At 62.5% G+C, this 21,184-nt stretch overlaps 1 protein-coding gene across 1 annotated transcript; it reads right to left on the bottom strand.

The window, feature by feature from the left end:
- Nucleotides 1-333: 333 nt before the first annotated feature.
- Nucleotides 334-20,713, bottom strand: LMNB2 (lamin B2). Its single transcript, XM_086699617.1, has 12 exons — nt 20,404-20,713; nt 13,105-13,241; nt 8,568-8,724; nt 8,222-8,347; nt 6,049-6,219; nt 5,825-5,950; nt 5,268-5,488; nt 4,807-5,110; nt 4,608-4,715; nt 3,957-4,076; nt 3,582-3,695; nt 334-2,927 (listed from the first exon to the last, which is right to left on the bottom strand). The coding sequence occupies exons 1-12, from the start codon at nt 20,686-20,688 to the stop codon at nt 2,886-2,888; spliced, it is 1,911 nt and encodes a 636-aa protein (XP_086555743.1). The 5' UTR covers nt 20,689-20,713; the 3' UTR covers nt 334-2,885.
- Nucleotides 20,714-21,184: the final 471 nt, after the last annotated feature.

Here is a 21,184-nt window from a genome sequence, read left to right as displayed (position 1 = left end):
CCACGGGAAATGGAGTCCGGGCTTGTCGGACTACGACCCCCACAAAGCTGTGCTTCCACCTTTGCGCATGCGCGGATAGGAGTCACCTTCTGCGCCGGCAGCTTTTGGTTTCGAGGCCCCGGGCCGGCAGAAAACGTCCCCGGCTCGTCCTGCGGATCCCGCGGCGCATGTGCACAGAGCGCCGGGCGTGTCGCGTGACCGAAGGCGCAGCCCGGCCGCTGAAGCTCGGGCACACCGACGCGGGTCGCTGCCAGGGAGTGTCCCGCGGTCTCGTATGCCCCCCTCCGTCCCCGGTCTGGGGCAGCCGCGTCAGAGTAGACTCGGGGGCAGAACTTAAAATCAAAATGTTTATTGGAGTGTTGTACAAAAAGTTTCCGGTCATAAAATGCATATTACAAATCATTGGAGAAAGAAAAAGACCACACGTTTGGCATGCAAGTCCTTAGAAGCCGTCCGCCCAGCCGGCCCCATGGCAGGTTGTGCTGATGATCCGTCGGGGCGCGGGCCGCGGGGCGAGACCCCAGCGGGGGTGCCGCTGGCCCGGGCGCCCGGTTAGCGAGTGGGGCTCGGACAAAGGAATCGCTCCCGCATCGTTTAAAGCGGCTTAAAGCTAAGAATGACAACTGCAGACTGTTTCCCAGGCCAGCGCTGACCTCTGAACGTTGGATTCCGTTCTGGATTTCCAAATACTCCCTTACCAACGGCCGCCATCCTCCTGCAGTCACCAAGGGTCCCTAGTTTACCTTCCCCCCACCAGACAAGGACACCACGGTGCCTGGGCCCTTTCACCCCTCCACTCGGGACCTCCGCCAGGCCACCACGGGTTGGGGGGGAGGGGGAAGGCCAGGCCACCAAGGGTTGGGGGGGAGGGGGAAGGCCAGGCCAACACGGGTTGGGGGGAAAGGCTGGAAGCGGGCCTGGAAAGGACAAATGTCACCTGCCAGGAGCAAGCCCTACCCGTGCACCTGGAGGCCCTGCCAGAACCGAAAAGGATGCCATGAGGCATCTGGGCCCATGGGGACGATGGGGCCCACTCCCTGTCCACAGTCGCCTCTCCCCTCCCTGCAAGATGTGGCTGAGACCAGTGCAGACTTTGGAGACCCCCACCACGACCCGCCTGATGCCTCTGCGTCTGAGCTCCAGACCCTCACTGCGCATGCAGTTCCTGTGATGCGGGTGTGGGGGCACCACCTTAGGGCCTCGGGGGCCCGGAAGCACTCCTGGGGAAGGTCACGCGTGGGGCGGAGGGTGGTGCATCATCGTGGCAGGCGAGCCCTCCCCCCAACCCCAGGACCCACCAGAAACGGGGGAGGGGTAGCGGTGAGACATTTCCCTTCACGAGAAAAACCAAGTTCACACCCTGGGGACTCTGGTGGCCACGCAAAGTACCTGACCTAAAGCCGACCCTAGATGCAGCAGACTGTTCGCTAGCCTACAAGCCTCTAACCCTCTGGCCACAGGCAGTTTCCAAGGAAAGGGAGACCGGTGGGGACCGCAGGGACCGCACGCCGGGGCTCCCTGCCTGGGGCGAGTGGGAGGGGCCAGCTTGGTAAACGTGCTACCTTTTGGGGGCAGCGTGCCTCCATGGCTCAGTATTTCGTCTTTAAGACTTGAGCTGCGCTTTCTGAAGGAATTTGCCGTCTGCGGCCTCAGCGTCCACCGAGCTGGCCACCCTCCACCCCCTCGGGGGACTGTCCCAGTGACCCTGCCTCGAGCCCTGAAGTGGGATCCGGCAATCTGAGCACTGACCAATGTAAAAAAATAAATATCCATTAAAAAAATAACTTCTGTGTATCTATGTGGGAGAGGGTATGAACGGTCAGCGAGTGCAGAGGGGGGGCCGGCGAGGTGACCGGGAGCCGCCCTGCAGGAATCGGCCGGCACCAGCACAGCCGTCAGGGAAGGAAGTCGCCCACAGAAGCCAGGACAGCGGGACACGCGAGCACACGGGAGCCGGTGGGGACCCGCACTCAGCCCCGTGCACAAGGCACAGAGTTGGAGAAGGGGGCGGGGGCTCACCCCGAGGCGGCTCTCCTCTCAGAGGCCCGGGAAGCAGCTGTCACACGTGGACACTCGCCGGCGAGGCTATCCCGCCTGTGCCCTTGCCATTTACCTGGTGACAAGTCTCCAAACAGAGCTGTCCCTGTCCCCTAGGTTTCCGGGTCTCCTGCCCCGCTGGTCCCGCAAGCCGAGGAACTCAAGTACAGAAAACTCCAGAACCCCAGGGCCCGACAGCCAGGAAGGGAGGCGGGCTCACCGCAGAGTCCCCGACACGTGCACAGACACCCGGCCTGCAGCCGCACACACGCTCCAGCGGAGTCAGAGCGGAGCCTCGTCCACACCACCCGCTCCCAATGCTCTGGTCTCCGGCCCAGCCGCCAAAATTCCACAGGGGGGGCGCTGGCCCCCCACCAGGTCACAGCCTGGGCTCTGGATTTGGTTTTTAAAGAGCTTAACAAACAACGAAACTCCCGGGCATTTTTGCTCCCCGCCCACTTAAGGCCCACGGGTTGGTCCCGAGAGGAGAGGCCAGCCCCACTCTGTCCGACGGAGAGACAGAGGCAGGGAGACAGTCGGGCCCCTGCACCCCCGCCAGGCCCTCCAGCCTCCAAACCCCGCCCCCGGCAGCTATTAGGTTCCTCGGCCTCCTCGAACTCAGCCAAATGGTGAAATGCGGCACCAAAAAAAAAAACCAGGTCCAGACAGTGGCGATGAAGGGAGGGTCCGAGGAAGCCCACCCACAGCACAGATGGCAGAGACCCGCCCCCACGTTCTGGCAGTTTGCTTAAAAATTCTCTAGAAATGTATCAAGGACTAAAGACGGCCAATGATATAAAAATAGTTTTCAGTGGCTCTGGGTAAAGACGTGATGAGGCGAGTTCCGTTCACATGACGCGGCAGCCTCTCGAGGTGGTCCTTGGGTCCCCCTGGAAAGAAAGGCCAGCAGCCTAAGAGGCCGGAGCGTGCCCGCCTGGCTAGGCAGGTAGCTGGTGGCCCCCCACCCCTGCCAGACAGGGGCTGGACCAGGGCCTTCGCCAGCCCAGAGCACCAGCTCCCAGCGAGAAGACAGGGCCAGCAGCTTCAGCCTCAACTGTCCCCGTTCCAGAACCTTCCACGTCTCCCTTCTGAGCTACACAACACAACTGAAATGTCAGACCCCAGTCTTAGGACTTAGAGCTGCTGCGGCAAGGCCCCGGGGCCCTCCAGGAGCCCTTCCCCCCAAACCATCATCCAGGCCCCGCTGTCTCAGGCTGCCGGAGCAGTGGCACAGAGCCCATTCGCTGGGGACCCTCGGGTTTACACCGGTGCCGCCTGGCGGCGCTCGGGGGCCAACACCGCACTCCTGGGGGGCCCCCGGGCCAGAACCCTGAGGCCCTCACAACGGGCAAGAGCCAGGAGGCAGGGATGTCGCCCCCCCACCCCCAGCCCCACCATGGCACATCTCTGGCCACAGGCTGTGGGGCCCTTCCAGGGGGTGAGGCCCGGACTGTGCCAAGAACCTTAGCGCAGACGCAGCAGCCCGCGGAGCAGCACGGCCCCGGGGACATGGCGGCCACGCATGCCACCCTGGGGACTTCTACCTGTTGATGGAAAAGATCCTCCTCGCCGAACTCGGCTCCCTCCTCTTCTCCCTCCTCCCCGTTCTCCGTCTCCCGCACCACTGAGGACTGCTTCACGGTTCTCATGGCCACCTCCTGGGCGAGAGAAGAGCCGTGGACACTTGACCCCTCGGGTGCCCAGGGCGCGGCCCACAGGTCGGCCGTCAGGTGAGAATGCTCCGGCCAGGCCTCGGCGCGCCGCAGGACAGCACCCCAAACCCAGGATCGCCTTGCTGGCCCTGTGGCCGAAGCTCCACCCCAGGGCTCCCACAGCGGCCTGTGGTGCGGTCAGGGAGGCTCCAGGAGGGACCCCGAGGCCAGGACAGAAGACGGCCCCCACAGGCCCAGGGCACCCACCTCCCCATCCGCGTTGACCAGGACGGTCCGGAAGCTGTCGCCTGTGCTCCAGCGGTTCTGGCTCCTCCACACAAGGGTCGAGGGGGGACTATGGGCCACTCCTGCACCAGCTGCCCACACCTGGGGGACACAGGGGGCCTCCCCATCAATGTTGGCTCTGGTCCCAGTACTCTGTGCCACCAGCCGGTTCCCTATCACTGCCCCTGGGTCTGCCGAGGGATGTCCGTTGCCACGACACTGCGGTTCACGGTGGCCGACGGCTGTCATCTCAGCGAATGACGGCCGTGCTGGGATCAGAAGCCCGTCGGCTCCAGGGGTCCACACCCGTCACTGTTAACATCTTCCGCCAATGCCCGCCCGCCAGCCCAGACAACCTGGATCCTTCTCTGCCACGGGACCCTGACGTGTCACCAAGGTGCTACAGGGCTCCAGGGAGGGTCCATTGGTACAGCAGTGGCACACGGGTGACCCGTGACAAGCAACAGCCGTTCTCGGGGCAAAGTCACTCAACCACCGCCCCCACCCCACCCCCTTTCCTGCCCCATCCCGGCCCCCGGTCACATTGGTCACCTGGCTAGCTGCTACTGCCACCCCCTGCCCCCCCTCCCCAAACCCCCCCGCCGGCCCACCTGCCCTTCCGCGGCCACCTACCGTGACGGTCTGGCCGGCGCGCAGCACGTACTTGGGCGTAAACTTGTAGGCAATCTCCTCCCCCTCCAGGACCTGCCTCTTGATCCTCCAGTTACCCAGAGACTGGTCCTGGCAAAGGGGACACGCGGCCTGACGTGACGCACGGCTCGGGCGGAACCCCACGGGGCCCGCCCCACCCCCAGGGACGCGGGCCTCTCACCTTGTCCGAGCTGTTCCTCAGCTGCACAAACCTGCCCTCCAGGTCGACCTCCTCGATGCCCACGCCGCCCGTGGCCGACGCCTGCTGCGCCAGGTGGAAGCTGCTGCCGCTGCCGCCGCCGCCACCGCCGCCACCGCCGCCGCCGCCCGAGCCGATGCCGCTCGAGCCCGGCGACTCCTCCGCCTCCAGCCGCTTCCGCTTGCCGCGGCCCGTGCGCCCGGCCGCCGCCACGCTGCCGCCGCTGCTGCTCGACGTGGCCCGCGACACAGTGATCCGCGACGACGGGCTGGGGGTCAGCTTCAGCCTGGGGGACGGAGGGCCGACTAGGGCTCCCAAGGGACCCGACCCGCTCGGCCTCCCCGTCCTCCTCGCCCCTGCCCCGAGAGCCCCCACCCCCTGCGGCTCCGCCTCTCCCCTCCCCCCCGGAGCCCCGCCCCCTCACCCCCCCCCCGCCCCCCCACCTCTCCTCCTCGCCCTCCAGGAGCTTGCGGTAGGCGCTGATCTCCATGTCCAGGGCCAGCTTGACATCGAGCAGCTCCTGGTACTCGGCCAGCTGCTGCTGCATCACGTCGCGCATCTCTGTCATCTCCTGTTCCTTGGCATCCAGCATCTTGCGGAACTTGTCCCGCTCCCCGGCCATGGTCTCCTCCAGCTCGCGAATCCGGTCCTCCGCGGCACTGGCCTGGGGAGGAGTCGGGGCGGCCAGGTCAGGGCGGCCTCTGCAGGTCACGCGGAGAAGCCCTCCCGGCTGCGCGCCTCTCTTCCCGTCGTCCTGCACACGCGGCCAGGCTCCTGGGGCGGGCCGGGGACAGACACCCAGCCCCAGGAGCTCCGGCGGCCGGCGGGCCCCACAGCCCCCTCGGCCAGGCCAGGCCGGAAGGAGCGCTGCATGCATCACCAGCGCCCGTGACTCGCCACTGCATCTACACCCGAAGCCAGAAGCGGGGTTCCCGCAGCAGCGGCGGGGGTCGACGGGGGGGGGGGGGGGGGCGCGGGTAGACAGGCCCCGGGGAGTCACCTGCTTCTGGAGGCCGGACAGCTGGTAGCTGAGGGACTCGACCCGCATGCGCGCTTCCTTCAGCTCCTCCCGCGCGGCGCTGGCGGCCTTATCGTTCTGGTCAGAGCTCAGCTTGGCGCTGTCCAGCTGAAGGGACACGGACCGGCAGGTGAGCGGCTGGCGGCGGGCGCGGACGGGGCCCCCCCACCGCGCGCCGCCGCCACCGCCGCCACCGCCGCGGGCACCTTGGCCTGGTAGGTCTGCTCCAGCTCCAGCTTGTACAGCCGCACTTGCTCGTCGTGCTGGCTGCGCAGCTCCTCCAGCGCCTGGGCCATCTTGAAGTCGTACTCCTGCTGCCGGCTGCTGTCCACCTCCACCAGGCGGCGCTCGTGCCGCCGCCGCGTCTCCCGCACCTCCTGCCGCACAGCGAGCGTCACCGCCGCGGCGGGCCCGCGGCCCGGGCAGCCCTGGCCTCCCGGTCAGCGGTGTCCCCCACCCGAGAGCCAAGGCCGAGCGAGGGCTCAAAACTGCACAGTGAACCTCCGGGGGGCGGGGATCTCCCGGTTGCTTGCTCACACTGCGCAGAGGAGACCCAGCCCGAGTGTCCTCCAGCTGACTAGCAGGTAAATAACGTGCGTGCACCACCCCCGCCGCCCCACGGACGGACCCCTGAACACACGACGCTCAGAGAGGGAACCAGACACGAGAGGCCACGCGGGGCGGGAGTCCGCGGGTGTGAAACGTGCAGAACAGGCTCGTCCACGGACAGGAAGGGGGCTCGCGGGGAGGGGGGGGGGCTGGGGACCTGGGAGGGGGGGGGGGGGGACTGCTGATAGGGACGGGGCTTCCTTTTTGGGCCGATGGAATGTTCTGGAGTTAAATATAAAACCCAGTAAATTGTATACTTTAAAAGTTTTAGGGTATGGGAATGCTCCTTTCCTTTTTTCTTTGAGAGAGAGAGAGAGAGAGAGAGAGCGCGCGCGCCCGTGCACGCGCACTCGCGCTGCCTGAGTGGGGGAGGGGCAGAGAGAGAGACTCTCAAGCAGCTTCCAGGCTCCAGACCCAGCAAGGAGCCGGACTCGGGGGCTCAATGAAGAGTCGGTCACTAAACCACTGACAGAGCCACCCAGGCACCCTGGGAGTATTTCAGTAGAGCTGTTGCTAAAAGAATTCCTGACGGGTCGTCTCAGGTACCTGGGGTCTGAGATCGAGACCCGGACCTCGGGACAGCAGAGGACACACGGCAACGCCTGAAGAAGGCAGGGGCCCCAGAGCACAGCTGCCCCAGACACACGGTGGGGTCAAGGGCAGGCAGAAGGAGCCGTTCGCCAGCCTCCGGCTCCAGGAAAGGGGACAGCCTTTCCTCCCAGAAGCTCCCCCCAGCACAGAGAGCTGTCACTTATCACACTGCGCCATCGCTTGTAAGAACAATAGGAACGTTTCTCAAGGAAGCCAATCCTGTTGACAACGAACCCACGAACAGCACACCCGCCGTCACGGCGCCCCTCATGGATGCCTGCCTCAGGACACCCCTCCAGGAGCCCTTCCGGGGTGCCCTTGCGGCTCCCCTGGCAGGCCCCCTCGTGTCTGTCTTCCCGGGCCCCCTGGCAGACCCGGGATCCTTCACTGGCGCCTCCGAGGGGCCCCTCACAAGTTCAGGGTCCCTTACAGATCCCCTGGAAGGCTCCAGTTTTCTGGCGGATGCCTTCAGGGGTTCCCTCTCGGGCTGCTCCCCAAGTGCCCCGGCGGCCCTGGCTCTCACGCGGTGCGGCCGGAGTGGGAAACCACTCCTCGGGAGCACGGACATCCTTCCCTCGGGCAGCTCACCCAGGCGGCGAGGGCAGCAGCGAGGGCCCCAGGGTTCCGTTCTGGGCTGCGACCGGACAATGGGCTTTGTGAGGACGAGCTGGGAGGGGCCACGGGGGGGGGGGGGGGGACACAGAAACCCCTGCTCTAACCGCCAGGAGCACTCATTCACTGCCGGGCAGGCCCAGGTTTAAAGGGGGAGGGAGACACCCAGGAAGCAAGGGAAGCAGATGGGCCCCCCCTTCCTTCCCTTCCCTGGGGAGGGTCTGCTGTGGATTGCATGGTGGAGCCCCAAGTCCAAAAGAGGAGTCCACATCCTAATCCCTAGAACCTGGGAGTGTGACCTTATCTGGAAAGGGGGGCTTAGCAGATGCGATTAAGAGCCTCAAAATCAGATCATTCTGGATTAGCTGGGCGGGCCCTAGACCCAGTGACAAGTGTCTGGGTGAGAGGCAGACAGGCCGCGTGAAGAAAGGCACAGATGGAGAGGTGCCTGGGGTCCCCCAGGCTGAGAGAGGCAGAAGGACCCGCCCCCGCCCCCCACACTCGTGCCGGGCTGAGGCCCCTGTCCTCAGGCTGTCGCAGGGCCCTAGCGGGCCGGCCGGGCCGCACCTCCTCAAAGACGTTCTTCCGGAAGTCGAGTTCCTCCTGCAGGCTCTGGCAACGGTTCTCCAGGTCCACGCGCATCAGCGTCTCCTTCTCCAGCTGCTTTTTGGCCACCGCGTGACCGTCCTCCGCCTGGGGGACACAGGACAGCAAGCCAACGTGACCATCTGCCGCACCACGCAGCTTCTCGGGGCACGGAGGATCCCCCTTAAACACACACGCTCTGATGGGGCGTCGCCAGGTGGGAAAGCCGCTCACACCCGACAGGAAAGCCACCGCCTGGGCCCGCAGCACACGCACATGCCCACTGGCACCGGGCCTCCCCCAGACCAGGGCCCCCCCGGAAACCCGCCTTAGCCAGCTGGGCCCGCAGCTCCGCCACATTGCTCTCAAGGCCCCGCTTGTCGCTGAGGGCGGCGGCCAGCTCCGCCTCGCTCCGGTGGAACAGGGACTCCAGATCCTTCACACGGCCCTGGGCCACCGTGAGCTCGCCCTCCCTCTTCTTGGAGCTGAAAGTCAAGAGCGGGACTCAGCCAAGAGCACAGAGCAGGAGGGCAGCTGTGGTGCGGCTACAGGGAGCCCCTCAGGCAGCCCAGGAAGCCCCGGGACAAGGTCACCCGGGCCCAAGCAGGCCAGACCCACCCCGGCTCTCGGCACAAACCTGCCCTGAGCCAGGCCAGCAGGGCCCCACTGGCCAACACACACACACACACACACACACACACACACACACACACACACACACACACACTCCAAAAACCCCAAGGGAAGAGCTTTAATGTCATTTTTTGGTGATTTCTGCACACTGGACGGCTCGTAGAGGGGAGAACAATTTATTAAAAAGTTAACATATACTGGGGCGCCTGCGTGGCTCAGTCGGTTAAGCATCCGAATCTTGATTTCTGCTCAGGTCCTAATCTCGCGATTTGTGGGTTCAAGCCCTGCGTTGGGCTCTGTGCTGACAGCTCGGAGCCTGCTTAGGATTCTCTCTCCCTTTCTCTCTCTCTGCATATGGTTTCTCTCTCAAAATAAATAAGCTTAAAAATAAAAATAAATTTTTTAAAAAGTTAATGTATAATTTAAATTTACTAAAGTTGTATATATTGGGGCGCCTGGGTGGCTCAGTCGGTAAGCATCCGACTTCGGCTCAGGTCATGATCTCACGGTTGGTGAGTTTGAGCCCCGCGTCGGGCCCTGTGCTGACAGCTCGGAGCCTGGAGCCTGCTTCGGAGTCTGTCTCTCCCTCTCTCTGCCCCTCCCCCGTTTGCAGTCTGCCTCTCTCTCTCAAAAATAAACATTATAAAATTAACATCCCAGCCACTGAAAGTCCATCTCACTTGCAAACTTAAGTTATTTGAAGCAGGTTCATCTGGTATCCTAGCAGACAACTTTCCCGATATTGAAGATGACAAACAGATTCTTTAAGGCACAGCTATTACTAGCGTGGGCCCCTGGCCCTTGATTCTCAAAGGAATTCTCAACCTTGGAGTTGAACACATGCCCACCTCCCCACCACGGAATTGAGGGAGCCATCCCCATCGAGCAGCGCTGCTCACATGGGACACGGTGGGGGCTGGGCGGCATCCCTGCCATTCCCCCCCAGGGAGAAGCACAGGGGACCCCGCATCAGCTCACGTGAGGTGGGGTGGCATGAAGACCAGAGACTTTGGCCGCCAAGCTGCCCATGTCCCCCAGAGCAGCCCCACGAACGTGGAGCTCTGCCGGGCATCATATGGCCATTCTCCATGGCGGGGTCTCAGGGTCCCCACAGCCACACAGCCCTGGCTCTCCAGGGGCTGCAAACGCTGAGCCCCTGGGGCGGTTTTGCAGGAGTCTGGCGGGGAAACAAGTCACTCATTTCACAACCATTACTGACAGCCCGCTTTGTGGAGGACACCCTCCTGCCAGAGATCCATCCGGGAACACCCTTGCTCCCACGGTGCAGAACTTTCTCGTGGGTAGGGACCAGAGGGAAACACGCTGCCCGCCAGACGTAAGTCTGCATCAGAAGGGCAGATGAAGCGGGGGGGGGGGGGGGGGGAGACGCGGGGTGAGCAGAGCGAGGTGGGAATTGTACTTTTAAGTCCCGCCAGCCGTGCCCGGGGGGAGGGGGGGGCCACGGAAACAGACCTGCGTGAGGGCAGCAGTGGGAGGAGCCACATCTGTTATTTCCAGGAGAAGAGCGTTCAGGCAGAGGAAGCAGAAGTGCAAAGGCCCTGGGGTGAGGTGTGCCCGGAGAGTTTGAAATCAGCAACAAAGCCAGGGGGACTGGGACAGAGGCGTCAGGTAACATGGAAAACTTCTGAACAACTTTATCTAGTGCTCGGTACCCTGCACAACTACACAGAACGGCCCAGAAAGCGGGGGCACTGGGGCTTATACTGGCTTTCGTCTCACTGGTCGCGTCTCACCAGCTTCGAGGCGCTAAGGCAGATCGCTCACCTGCCTGACAGGAAGTCCTGGGAGGTTAAGTGGGAGAATGCGGCTCCTCCACACACTACCCACATTCCCACCCTCACGGGGCTGTGGTGACAAGTTGTTCGGGAGAAGAGCTAAATGGCCGCCCTGGTCTGGAAGGGCTCCCGCGCGGACGAGAGGAAGCGAGGCGATTGCGCGAAGCCCCGGAGCTCAGGGGCCAAAGAGGCATCCAGGGGCCCGCAAGCACAGGAAGGCTTCCTTCTGGAGTAGGGGCCTTACGGGAAAGTTCCGGCCCAGACACTTAGCAGCGTTCCCCATTCTTCTTGTCCTATCTGCCCCCACCCCCACCCCGCAGCTGTCACCCGTGGAGGCGGTCACAGAACAATGGGGCTGGCAGTGCACAGCCCCGGCATCATTGGTGAAGCAGCCCAGACGTGGGGAGATCCCAGCAGCCAGGACAGAGCCCCGGCACAGGGGCATCTCATGACTCGGGGGACGTCCGCGAGAGACGCGCCCCCCATTGCCCTCAGGAGTCGCCAATTTGTGGAGTTGCCTGAGGCCACACAGAAAAGACCCGTGGGACAGAAACGTGGCAGGCCCACTGAGGCGACTCTGGGCGAAGGCTGGGGCCACGTGTGCTGCTTCTCTTCAAACTATCTTGCATTTTCCACTTTCTTGACAGCGAGCATCTGTGACCGATAGTGGGGGAAAAAAACCAAGACTTCTGGCCCAGACAAGGAGCGTCTGGAGAGTTCCGGACTCCACACCGACACGAGAGAGAGAGAGGCTGGGGTCCGGGTGGTGCTGACTCTGGAATCCCCTCAATCTTCTCCAGGATCACTTTTTAATGAAAAAAACCGACCAAACGGATGGCCCACACAGTCCACCTGGCCTTTTACAAAAGCAGGACTTGCCTTTGCTCCTTGGCCAAAGACCGGGTGACCGCGCAGCGTGGACCCGTGTCTGGGCTCTCTGTTCTGCTCCAGCGGATCTAGTCCACCGAGGAACCACAGGTGCCCATCACTCAGCGACAGAAGCCAGGCTGAGGGGGCCACACGCACAGTGTGGTTCCAAGTCTAGGACATTCTGGAAAAGGCAGAACCATGGAGGCAGTGAAGGGAGGGGAGACGCGGGGTGAGCAGAGAGAGGGAGGGAGGGACGGACAGAGCACGAGACTGTGAGGGCCAGTGGGACTACGATGGTATAGGGGCAGATACGTTCTCACGATGCGTTTGTGCGAACTCACGGGGGAACCCCCGCGAGAGTGAGCCCTAACGTCAGCTGTGGGCCTCAGTCAACGATAACGTATTGGTGTTGCCTCGTCCGTTACAACAGCCTAGCCCGCTCATTAATGGAAGGTGAAAAAGGTGTTTATAACGGGGAAACCGGAGGGGGATTTTGGAAACTCTGTACCACCCACTCGTTCTCCTATAAACGTAAAACTGCCTTAAAAAAAAAAAACCCAAAACTCTATTTAAAAAATAGGAAGGAAAAATTCCCGCAAATGCAACGGTGACTCGGGTGGCGGCTGGGGCTGTGGGCAGGGACACAGGCACCAGGCCTCGGTCCCAGTGACCACCAAGCTGAGGGACGCTGGATAAGCCCGGCCCCTGCCACAGTTTGCCCGTCCGGACTGGAGACCGTGACGGTCGGGCCCTGGCGGGCGTGAGGCTTACAGCGGGTCACATCTGACTGCCTGCTGTGGCGCACGGTGTCCCCAATCAAGTACTCCGTCCTGCTGCTGTCCACACCCGCACAACTTGGTTCTGCTCGTTTCCCGTGCGGCCCTTTCACTCAAAAGTGGCCACAGTGTGTGCTTTTGAAGAGAAAAGCCCACAGCCTGAAGGCTGCCTCCCCCACGCGGCCTGTATGGTGGCTGAGGTGCTCCAGTGGGGGGACGGAAGCGGACCGAGTTTCCCGGGGCGGGCACCCGACAGGTGCCGTGGAGGACGAGGGCCACTGCGCACACGTGAGGTGGGCGGCAAGGTCCCTGGGGACCCGTGACACAACAGTGGTTCCCAAGTCCAGGGCAGAGAAGGGAGGCTGGGCTCTGGCGCATCCTTCCCCCTGGGACCACAGGGGCCCCGTGCTGACAGCTCCCTACAGACTCCGCTTCAGGAGAGCTGCTCGGGTTTGAAATCTGCCTGGGGAAGGGGCGCCTGGGGGGCTCAGTCGGATGAGCATCCAACTCTTGCCATCGCTCAGATCATGATCTCACAGTCGGGGAGATCGAGCCCTGCATCGAGCTCTGTGCTGACAGTGCGGAGCCTGTCTGGGATTCTCTCTCTCCCCGTCTCTCTGCTCCTCCCACTCTCTCAAAATAAATAAACTTCTGAAAAGAAAAAAAAAAAAAAAGGAATCTCCCCTGGGCTGCATGATGCTGGGAAGGGGCGTCTGGAGGCCGAGGCCACAGAGCCGGTCCCGGGGACGCAGCCCAGAACGAGGGTGGCAAACGCCAGCCACACACCTACCTTTTGTTCGTCTCTTCCAGCTCGGCCTTCACCTTCCCCAGCTCGATCTGCAGCCGGGCCCGCTCTCGGGCCGTCTCGTCCAGCACCCTGCGGGCGTCGGCCAGCTCCGACTCGTACAGCGTCTTGAGGCCGCTCACCTGAGGGGGTTCGGCAAGGCCCAGGTCAAAGAGAAGCCTCTTCCCCGCCGCGCAGGCTCCCCACACCCCCCCGGGCCAGACGGAGCTCGTAGGGACAGCGGAGGCTTCCGCACCCAGTTCGGCCCCGCTAGCCCAGGGCCACCCCAGCCGGTACCACCCGCCCTTGTGGCCCGTCCCCTGCCCAGGTCACCCACCAGCTGGGCACACGGCTCGCTTCTCGTGGCCTTCTTGCCCCCAGCCTCCCCCATGTCTACGTGCCCAGGACCACGCACATGTGTTCACGGATATCTGGAACCCAATAGGACACTGAGGTATCCCCTCCACCCTCTAGGACGGCTGGGGTCGAAAAGACAAAGGACAACAAATGCTGGCAACACAGAGAAATGGGGCCCTCCATGCACGGCAGGGGGAATGGAAAGTCGGGCAGCCGCTGCAGAAGACCGCGGGGCGCCCCCTCGGACGGGTTAGCAGACTCACCTGTAACCCGCCAATTCCACGGCTGAGTATCTGTCTGCCCAGAAGCAGTGACACACGCGTCTACACAAACCCGGGTGCGTGTTCACAGCAGCATGATCCACAACAGCCACAGAGTGGACACGACCCACAGGGCCATCCGTGGACGAACACACACGGCACCCCACCCACTCACTTGGCCTCAAGCAGGAGCGAGGCGCCCGCCCCCGCCGCCCCGTGGACGGACCCCGAACACACGACGCTCAGGGAGGAAACCGGACACGAGAGGCCACGCGGGGTGTGAGCCCACGTGTGTGAAACGTCCAGAACGGGCTCCTCCACAGGAGCCTCCCCAGGAGGGGGGCTCGTGGGGGCTAGGAGCTGGGGGCTGGGGGTGATGGGGTTCCCTCTGGGGAGATGGAATGTTCTGGAGTTGGACGGAGGTGAAGGCTGCACCATTCTGAAAGTGCTAAAAGCACGGAGGTGTAGAGTGTGACTGGGTGAGCGGTGGGAGACGGGAATTCCAGCTCAGTAAAGCGGCTGAAGACGGGGCCGCGGGACGACACGCACAGCCATCGCTGTGGAGCTAGAAGGTGCCCGCGCGGGTGTGTGTCCGGGGCGCGGCTGGGACCCCACCCGTCCACAGGAAAGGCCCCTGGGCAGAGGAGCCGTGGAACCTGCCGTGTGCTAGGGCCATGACCATCCCGGCTCGCCCAGGGGCCAAGGAGCCTCCAGGAGGTGGTGCTTTTCAGAAAAGATGGTTTGTTTGTTTTTTTTAAAGTGTTTTTGAAGTTTTATTTAAGTAATCTCTACACCCAACACGGGGCTTGAACGCACAACCTGGAGACCAAGAGTTGTACGCTCCACCGACGGAGCCAGCCAGGCGCCCCAAGAGCTGGGGTTTTAACATCCAGTCTGAGACCCCCCGCACCACCCCCACTGGCCCGGGCACCCTGTGCCTCAACCCGGCAGCTCCCAGTCATCTCGTCCCACAGGTAAGACGGGATCCGGGCTCCCAGGCCCACTTCCCAGACAGGGAGCAGGGAGCTGTGGTCTCCTGACCTGCCAGGTGCAGGGCCGGTCTGCCGGGCGCAGCTCCAAGGTCAGGACACGCGATACGGGGAGTGGAGACGAAGCCAGCTTCTCCCTCCTGCACCCCCAGCAGCAAGGGCCCGCCCTCCCTCCCACAGAGGTGGTCACCTCTGGCCACACCCGATGCCTCCAACTCTGGGAACTGGCTTCTGGAATAAAGCTCAGTTCACAGAGTGGCTCCTCTCTGCACAGGCAGATGGGCACCTGGGTTTACATGTGTGTCTTTGCTCGCCGCCTGCCATCTCACCTTCTAGAACTCTCCTGAGCCTGAGGGAGGGGCACACGCAGGCAGGGGGTCCTGGGACGAACAGTGACCAACACGACGGTCACTAAAGCGACCTCAGTACGGAGCCTGGTCAGGGCACAGGGCAGGAGAAGCCAGCAGCTATGACACCGTATTTAAGTTTTCGATATTTCATTCACAGCGAGATTTTTGTGCTAGCTAAAAAAAATTTTTTTGGAGTAAACTCTACCCCCAACGTGGGGCTCGGACTCACGACTCCAAGATCAGGAGACACGTGCTCCACCGAGTGAGCCAGCCAGGCGTCCTACAAGTTTTAGTTTCTTGAACAGTCCGTGAAAATATTACTTGTCGCACTGCCCCAGCCTGACCACGAGGAAACAGGAGGCACACCCCACTGGACAGACGTCTTACGAATTCCTGACCGGCACTCCTCACGGCGGCCCAGGGCATGCACACGAGGGAAGTCTCAGGAACCGTCTCGGTCCAGAGGGGCCCGAGGAGACAGGACCCCTGGATGCCATGTGGGGTCCCCAGGGGGTCCTGGGGCAGAGGGGTCAGGGGAGACTGAGGACCCACAAATAAAGTATGGGTGTTAGTCAACGAGGTCAACGTGACGTCAAAAGTGGTGACATCGCGGTGACAAACATAACACGAAGGGGAACGGGGCTGGGCTCTGTGGGAACCCTGCGCTAGCCATGCTGTTTTTCTCTACATCTAAAACTGGCCTAAAACATCAGGTTGAGTCAGTAAAAATACACCCTATCGCTTGTCTTCACGATTGAGATTTTTGGCACCCCCCCCCCCCCGCCGGATTCTGTGCCCGAAGCGTCACAACCACCTCAAGTGGCCTGTTTAAAGTACCAAGTTCTGGGGCGCCTGGGTGGCGCAGTCGGTTGAGCGTCCGACTTCGGCCAGGTCACGATCTCGCGGTCCCTGAGTTCGAGCCCCGCGTCGGGCTCTGGGCTGATGGCTCGGAGGCTGGAGCCTGTTTCCGATTCTGTGTCTCCCTCTCTCTCTGCCCCTCCCCCGTTCATGCTCTGTCTCTCTCTATCCCAAAAATAAATTTAAAAAAACGTTGAAAAAAAAAAAAAATTTTAAAGTACCAAGTTCTGGGGCGCCCGGCTGGCTCCGTCACTAAAGCATTCGGCTCTCGATCTCAGGGTGGTGAGTTCGAGCCCCACGGTTACAGAGATTACTTAAAAATACAAAAAGAAGGGGCGCCTGGGTGGCGCAGTCGGTTAAGCGTCCGACTTCAGCCAGGTCACGATCTCGCGGTCCGTGAGTTCGAGCCCCGCGTCAGGCTCTGGGCTGATGGCTCGGAGCCTGGAGCCTGTTTCTGATTCTGTGTCTCCCTCTCTCTCTGCCCCTCCCCTGTTCATGCTCTGTCTCTCTCTGTCCCAAAATAAATAAAAAAAAAAAACAAAAAACAAAAAAAAAAAAACGTTGAAAAATACAAAAAGAAAACCAAAAGCACAACACCAAGCTCTTGCAGTGTGACTCAGGTCCCTGCGTGTGCCCGCGTGCGGCTGGTGTCCCTTTGGTCTCGACAAGGCACTTACTACAGCCGGGTCTGCAAACTCGGGCCCACGCGCCAATTTCCACCACGCCACCTGTCTTCGTCCAGCCTGCAAGCCCCGAATAGTTTTTGCATCTTTAAATGGCCGAGGGGGGGAAAAGAAAAGAAAAGAAAAAGAGATTTTGCGACACGGGGAGGGAAATCCCAGGAATTCTGATTTCAGCGTGTACGAATGAAGTTTCACGGGCACGCGGCCTGGCCCGCTCCTTCACACGGTGTCTGCGGCAGCGCTCCACCGCAGCCTCGGAGTCGAGCAGCCCCGACGGAGACTTCCAGCCCGCAGAGCTAAAGCGCGGACCCGGCTCCACAGCAGCGGGGCAACCTGGAAACTTCTTGTAGGGGACAAGCTCCCAGACTCCTTTTCCTCAGACCACTAACAGGTGCTCCCCTGGCAGGCCCTGCTTCCCTGCACCTGTGAGGCACTGCGGGCACAGCAGCCGGAGACCAATGGCTGGGCCTATTGTTCGCTCTTTCATGGCATTCTGCAAGTGCCAGGAGTGAGCAAATGTGCTCGCATGTGTTGGGCAGAGGGGGTGTGGGGGGGGGGGGGGCGCACGTTAACCCGAGGTGGCCTTTTCCTGTCCCTGTGTCTCTGGGGGACGACTTCCCGGCTGAGAACCACAGTCCCACAATCCCCTAACGCAGGCAGCCCCAAGTGCTACTCTCCCACCCAGCTCGCCCTGCCCAGCCCCTGCTCCCTGGGTCCACCTGAGGGAGTCCCGCCCCGCCCCCCCCCCCCCCAGGAGGAACAGGACACCTGGGCAGGTAAGGGAAAAGAAACTGAAGGCTGGAGGAACCTAACACCCCAAGGGGAGGCTCCTTGGAGAACTGCCCCTCCCTCCCGGGCCCCTTCCCTCCCCGCCCGCACCCAGATCTCTCTCCAACAGAATCCGGCCCCCCCAGCCTTTCCAGAAACCTTCTAGTGATCCGAGGACATGGCTATTAAGCAGTGCACTACCCGCCCCACGTGTCAGAGCGAGCCTGCGGGCAGGACTCAAAACGGGTGAAGCTGTGGTTTTACTTCGTGCAGTTCCACTGTCTGGATTTTATGACAAGCGTGTGACACGCTCAGAACAGTTTAAAAGGCATCTTCAAAGGGCTCCTCAAGTGGTTTCTCCTCTTGGCATTGGGGCGGGATCATCCTCTGGGGCAAGGCCATCCTGGGCACTGTGGGGGCTGAGCACACCCCTCTCCCCAGCCACCCGATGCCAGGAGCACCCCCAGCGTGAGGACCACTAGCGTCCCCAGACATCATTCTGTGTCGGGCAGTCTCCATCCAGGTGCGAAGCTTCCGCGCAGGTAAAATAGACGCTGCTTGGCCCATGGCCCTCCCACCCGAGCCACCTCTCCAGCCCCCTCTGCTTCTGCCCAACTCAGCAGTCAAGCCTGGGCCCCACTGTAGCCCAAGGCCACTTCCAGGTCACTCCCTCTGAAGGGCCCATGTGACCACCTTCCCCATCCCTCCGCAGGTCACCAGCTCCCTCCACTGCCCAGTTAAGAGGGGCGTTTATCCCCCATTTATCCTGGGAGCCCACCCCTCACCCCTGGAGCCTGTGCACAGCCCTCAAGGTCACGGTGGGGCAGGCTTATCGCCCGAGGCACCACTCACCTTGTTCCCAGGAGCAAGCCTCACCCCTGAGAAGTAAGTTAAGGCCACTGCCCAGACAGACAGACAGACAGGGCCCGGATACAGCTCCCTGGCCCCACCTGTGTGCACTCCAGGGACAGCACCCACTTCCGCTCCGCCCACCAGGCTCATGGCCCCCAAAGGTCTGTTCGCCATTTATTCTGTCTGTCGGTGGGACAACCGAGGCCAGGGGAAAGACCAGAAGCCAGGTCCCGTGGCGTCCTGACCAACCTGCAGGTGGGAGCTGGAGGTCCACATCCTGAGGACACGAGCACCGCTGAGGCAGGTGGCCACGCTTGGGACCGGACAATTCTAGCCCCACGGCATAAATGACCTGCCCCCTGGTCACACAGACTCAAAGCAGTTTGGATCTGGGTTTGAATCCAGTTCCGAGCAACAGCCCCCCCCGCCAAGGACGCTTCTTCCTCCCCGTCGCCCAAGCCGCTTTCTGAGCCACTAAGGCCACGATTACACAGGGGCAACGAAGCCACAGGGCACTTCCCCTGAGCGCCTGCCCTTTATTCCACGAAGCCAGTACCAGCTCCCAGGGCCCACCAGCTGGCACAAAAGGTGGCTATTGGTATTTCCACTTTACAGAAGAGGAACCGAGACCCCGAGAGGGTAAGTGACTTGCCCAGGGTCACACGAAGGGCAAGTGAGTGGCTCCCAGAAATGACCCCCTAGCTGCTGTCCTCCCACAACTCTGTCACATGGTCCACTGTCAGGCTAGGGACGCCATGGCTTCAGGACCTGGCTCTCCTAGCGGCCCTCAGGGGGGACCGCAAGGTGAGCACCCCTGTCACCCCAACCCATACTCAGAGGACCCCTACGTGGGTTTCAGGGGGCCGGCTAAACGAGAAAAGAGCCTGGGGCCAATGAGGGTTGGGGGATAGTTGGGTGGGAGCCGCAGTCCCCACCAAGAACCCACCCAGGACCCCCAGACATCTGGCTCTCACATCCCCTTGGGGGAGGGTTTACCCAGCCCCTCAGTCTGTGAAACCCTGGGGCTCACCTGGAACCCAAAACTTCCTAGTGGGTCCCCGAGACCAGCTGTCTCCCCATCCCCTCTCATTCACTCAGGGGTGGAGCCTACCAGGCTCCAGCCCATCTGCAAACAGGGCTCCCCAGGGCCCAACCGAGGACCTCTCAAATTTCCCGTCGGATCCCTAACACATCAGGCCCCCTCCCCTAGGACGCCCTCCCACCCCAGGTGCGGGTAGGAGACGAAGCCTACAGCTAACCACCTCCCCAGTCCCTGAACTCCCCAGAGTTCATCACTTCTGCAGAGTTCTACCGAGAAAAGACCACGTGACTCGCCCCAGGGACCCCACCCGCACCCATGAGACCCTCCACCCCTCCTCAGGGCCCCATCAGACAGCCTGAACTCCCAGTCTCCTCAGAGACCAGAGAACCCCACCAAATTTTCTCCCAGGACACCAGAACAGACTAACGCATCCCCACAACTCTCTTAGGGGCGTGGCTTACTCTGGCTCACACCCTCTCAGTCAGGGGATCCCCAGATCTTCTCCGAGATCACTCAGCGCTCTGGGCTGTCCCATATCCACCAGTCGTACAGAGGACCCCAAGATGCCCTGGGGGTCCCTCAGAGCACGGTCTGCCCCAGACTGCACGCCTCACTTGGGAGACACCCGAAACCCCCTGCGGGCGCTTCGGCGGACGGGGCCCGCCCCAGTATGCAACACCCGCTCACAGGTCCCCCCAAAATTCCCTGGGAGCCCTCGGTGGGCGGGGCCTGTCCCAGGATGCACGCCTTGCTCACGGGTCCCCCGAAATCTGAGGATCCCCCTCGGTGGGCGGGGCCTGCCCCAGTGTGCACCCCTTGCTCACAGGTCCTCCGAAAAACCTGAGAATCCCCCTCGGTGTGCGGGGCCTGGCCCAGTGTGCACCCCTCGCTCACAGATTCCCCGAGAAACCCCTGAGGACCCCTCGGTGGTCAGGGCCCACCTGGCCTCCAAACCTCACTCGCGGGGATCCCCGAAGCCCCCCAGGTACCCTCGGAGGCCGATGCCCACCCCAGCGTGCGACCCTAGGGGGTCCCCCCGAAGCCCCGGGGAACCCCCCCCCGGTGGGCGGGGCCTGCCCAGTGTCACTCCCGCGCAGGGGAACCCCCCGGAACCCTCGGAGGCCGGAGCCCCCGCTCCGCGCCCACCTCGCGCGTGGTCACCTCCTCCCTCTCGGAGATCTTGAGCAGGAGCCGGTCGTTCTCGAGCTCGAGCGCGCGGACGCGGTCGATGTAGTGCGCCAGGCGGTCATTGAGCTCGCGCAGCTCCTCCTTCTCCTGCAGCCGCGACAAGCGCGTGGGCGACAGCGGCGTGGCGGGTCCGCCCGCGCGGCCGGGCAGCGGCGTGCCCATGGCGGCGGCGGCGGCGGCGGCGGCGGCGACGGCTCGGGGCCCGCGCGGCTCGGAACGGCGGCCGCGGCTCGGCGGGCTCATTCAATCCGCGCCGCCGACCAAGATGGCGCCCGGCGCCCGCCGCCGCGGAGTAGCCTGGGACTTGTAGTCCGTCGGGGCTTCGCGGGGCACGCCGGGAGCTGTAGTTTCCTGCGCGGGCTAGGCCGGCCCGCCTCCCGCTCGGGTTCCCGCTCCGTCCTTGGCTGTCCATAAACCATAATCCGTTAGCCAAGCCGCCCGCCCAAAACTCCCAGCTCGACACCGAGAGACACCGGCTTTCCCGCCAATGCCCAGTTTCCACACTTGCATAGCCTACCTACTTCTTTGGAGTCCTATTAAAATGAAAGGTGAAGGAACCCGAAAAATATGCTCAGTGATGTCACTTACCTGTACAATTAAAATAAAATGAAATAATAAAATAAAAATAAAATAAAATAACAGCTCACAGGGGTGCCTGGCCTGCTCACTCGGTGGAGTCTGCGACTCTTGATCTCAGGGTCGTGAGTTCGAGTTCCACTTTGGGTGTGGAGATTACTTA

This window comes from Puma concolor, chromosome A2 (genome assembly GCF_028749965.1).
Source record: "Puma concolor isolate L17-30 chromosome A2, mPumCon1.1.hap2, whole genome shotgun sequence".
In the NCBI taxonomy this organism is placed as follows: Eukaryota; Metazoa; Chordata; class Mammalia; order Carnivora; family Felidae; genus Puma; species Puma concolor.
This window is presented reverse-complemented; position numbering and strand designations above follow the sequence as displayed.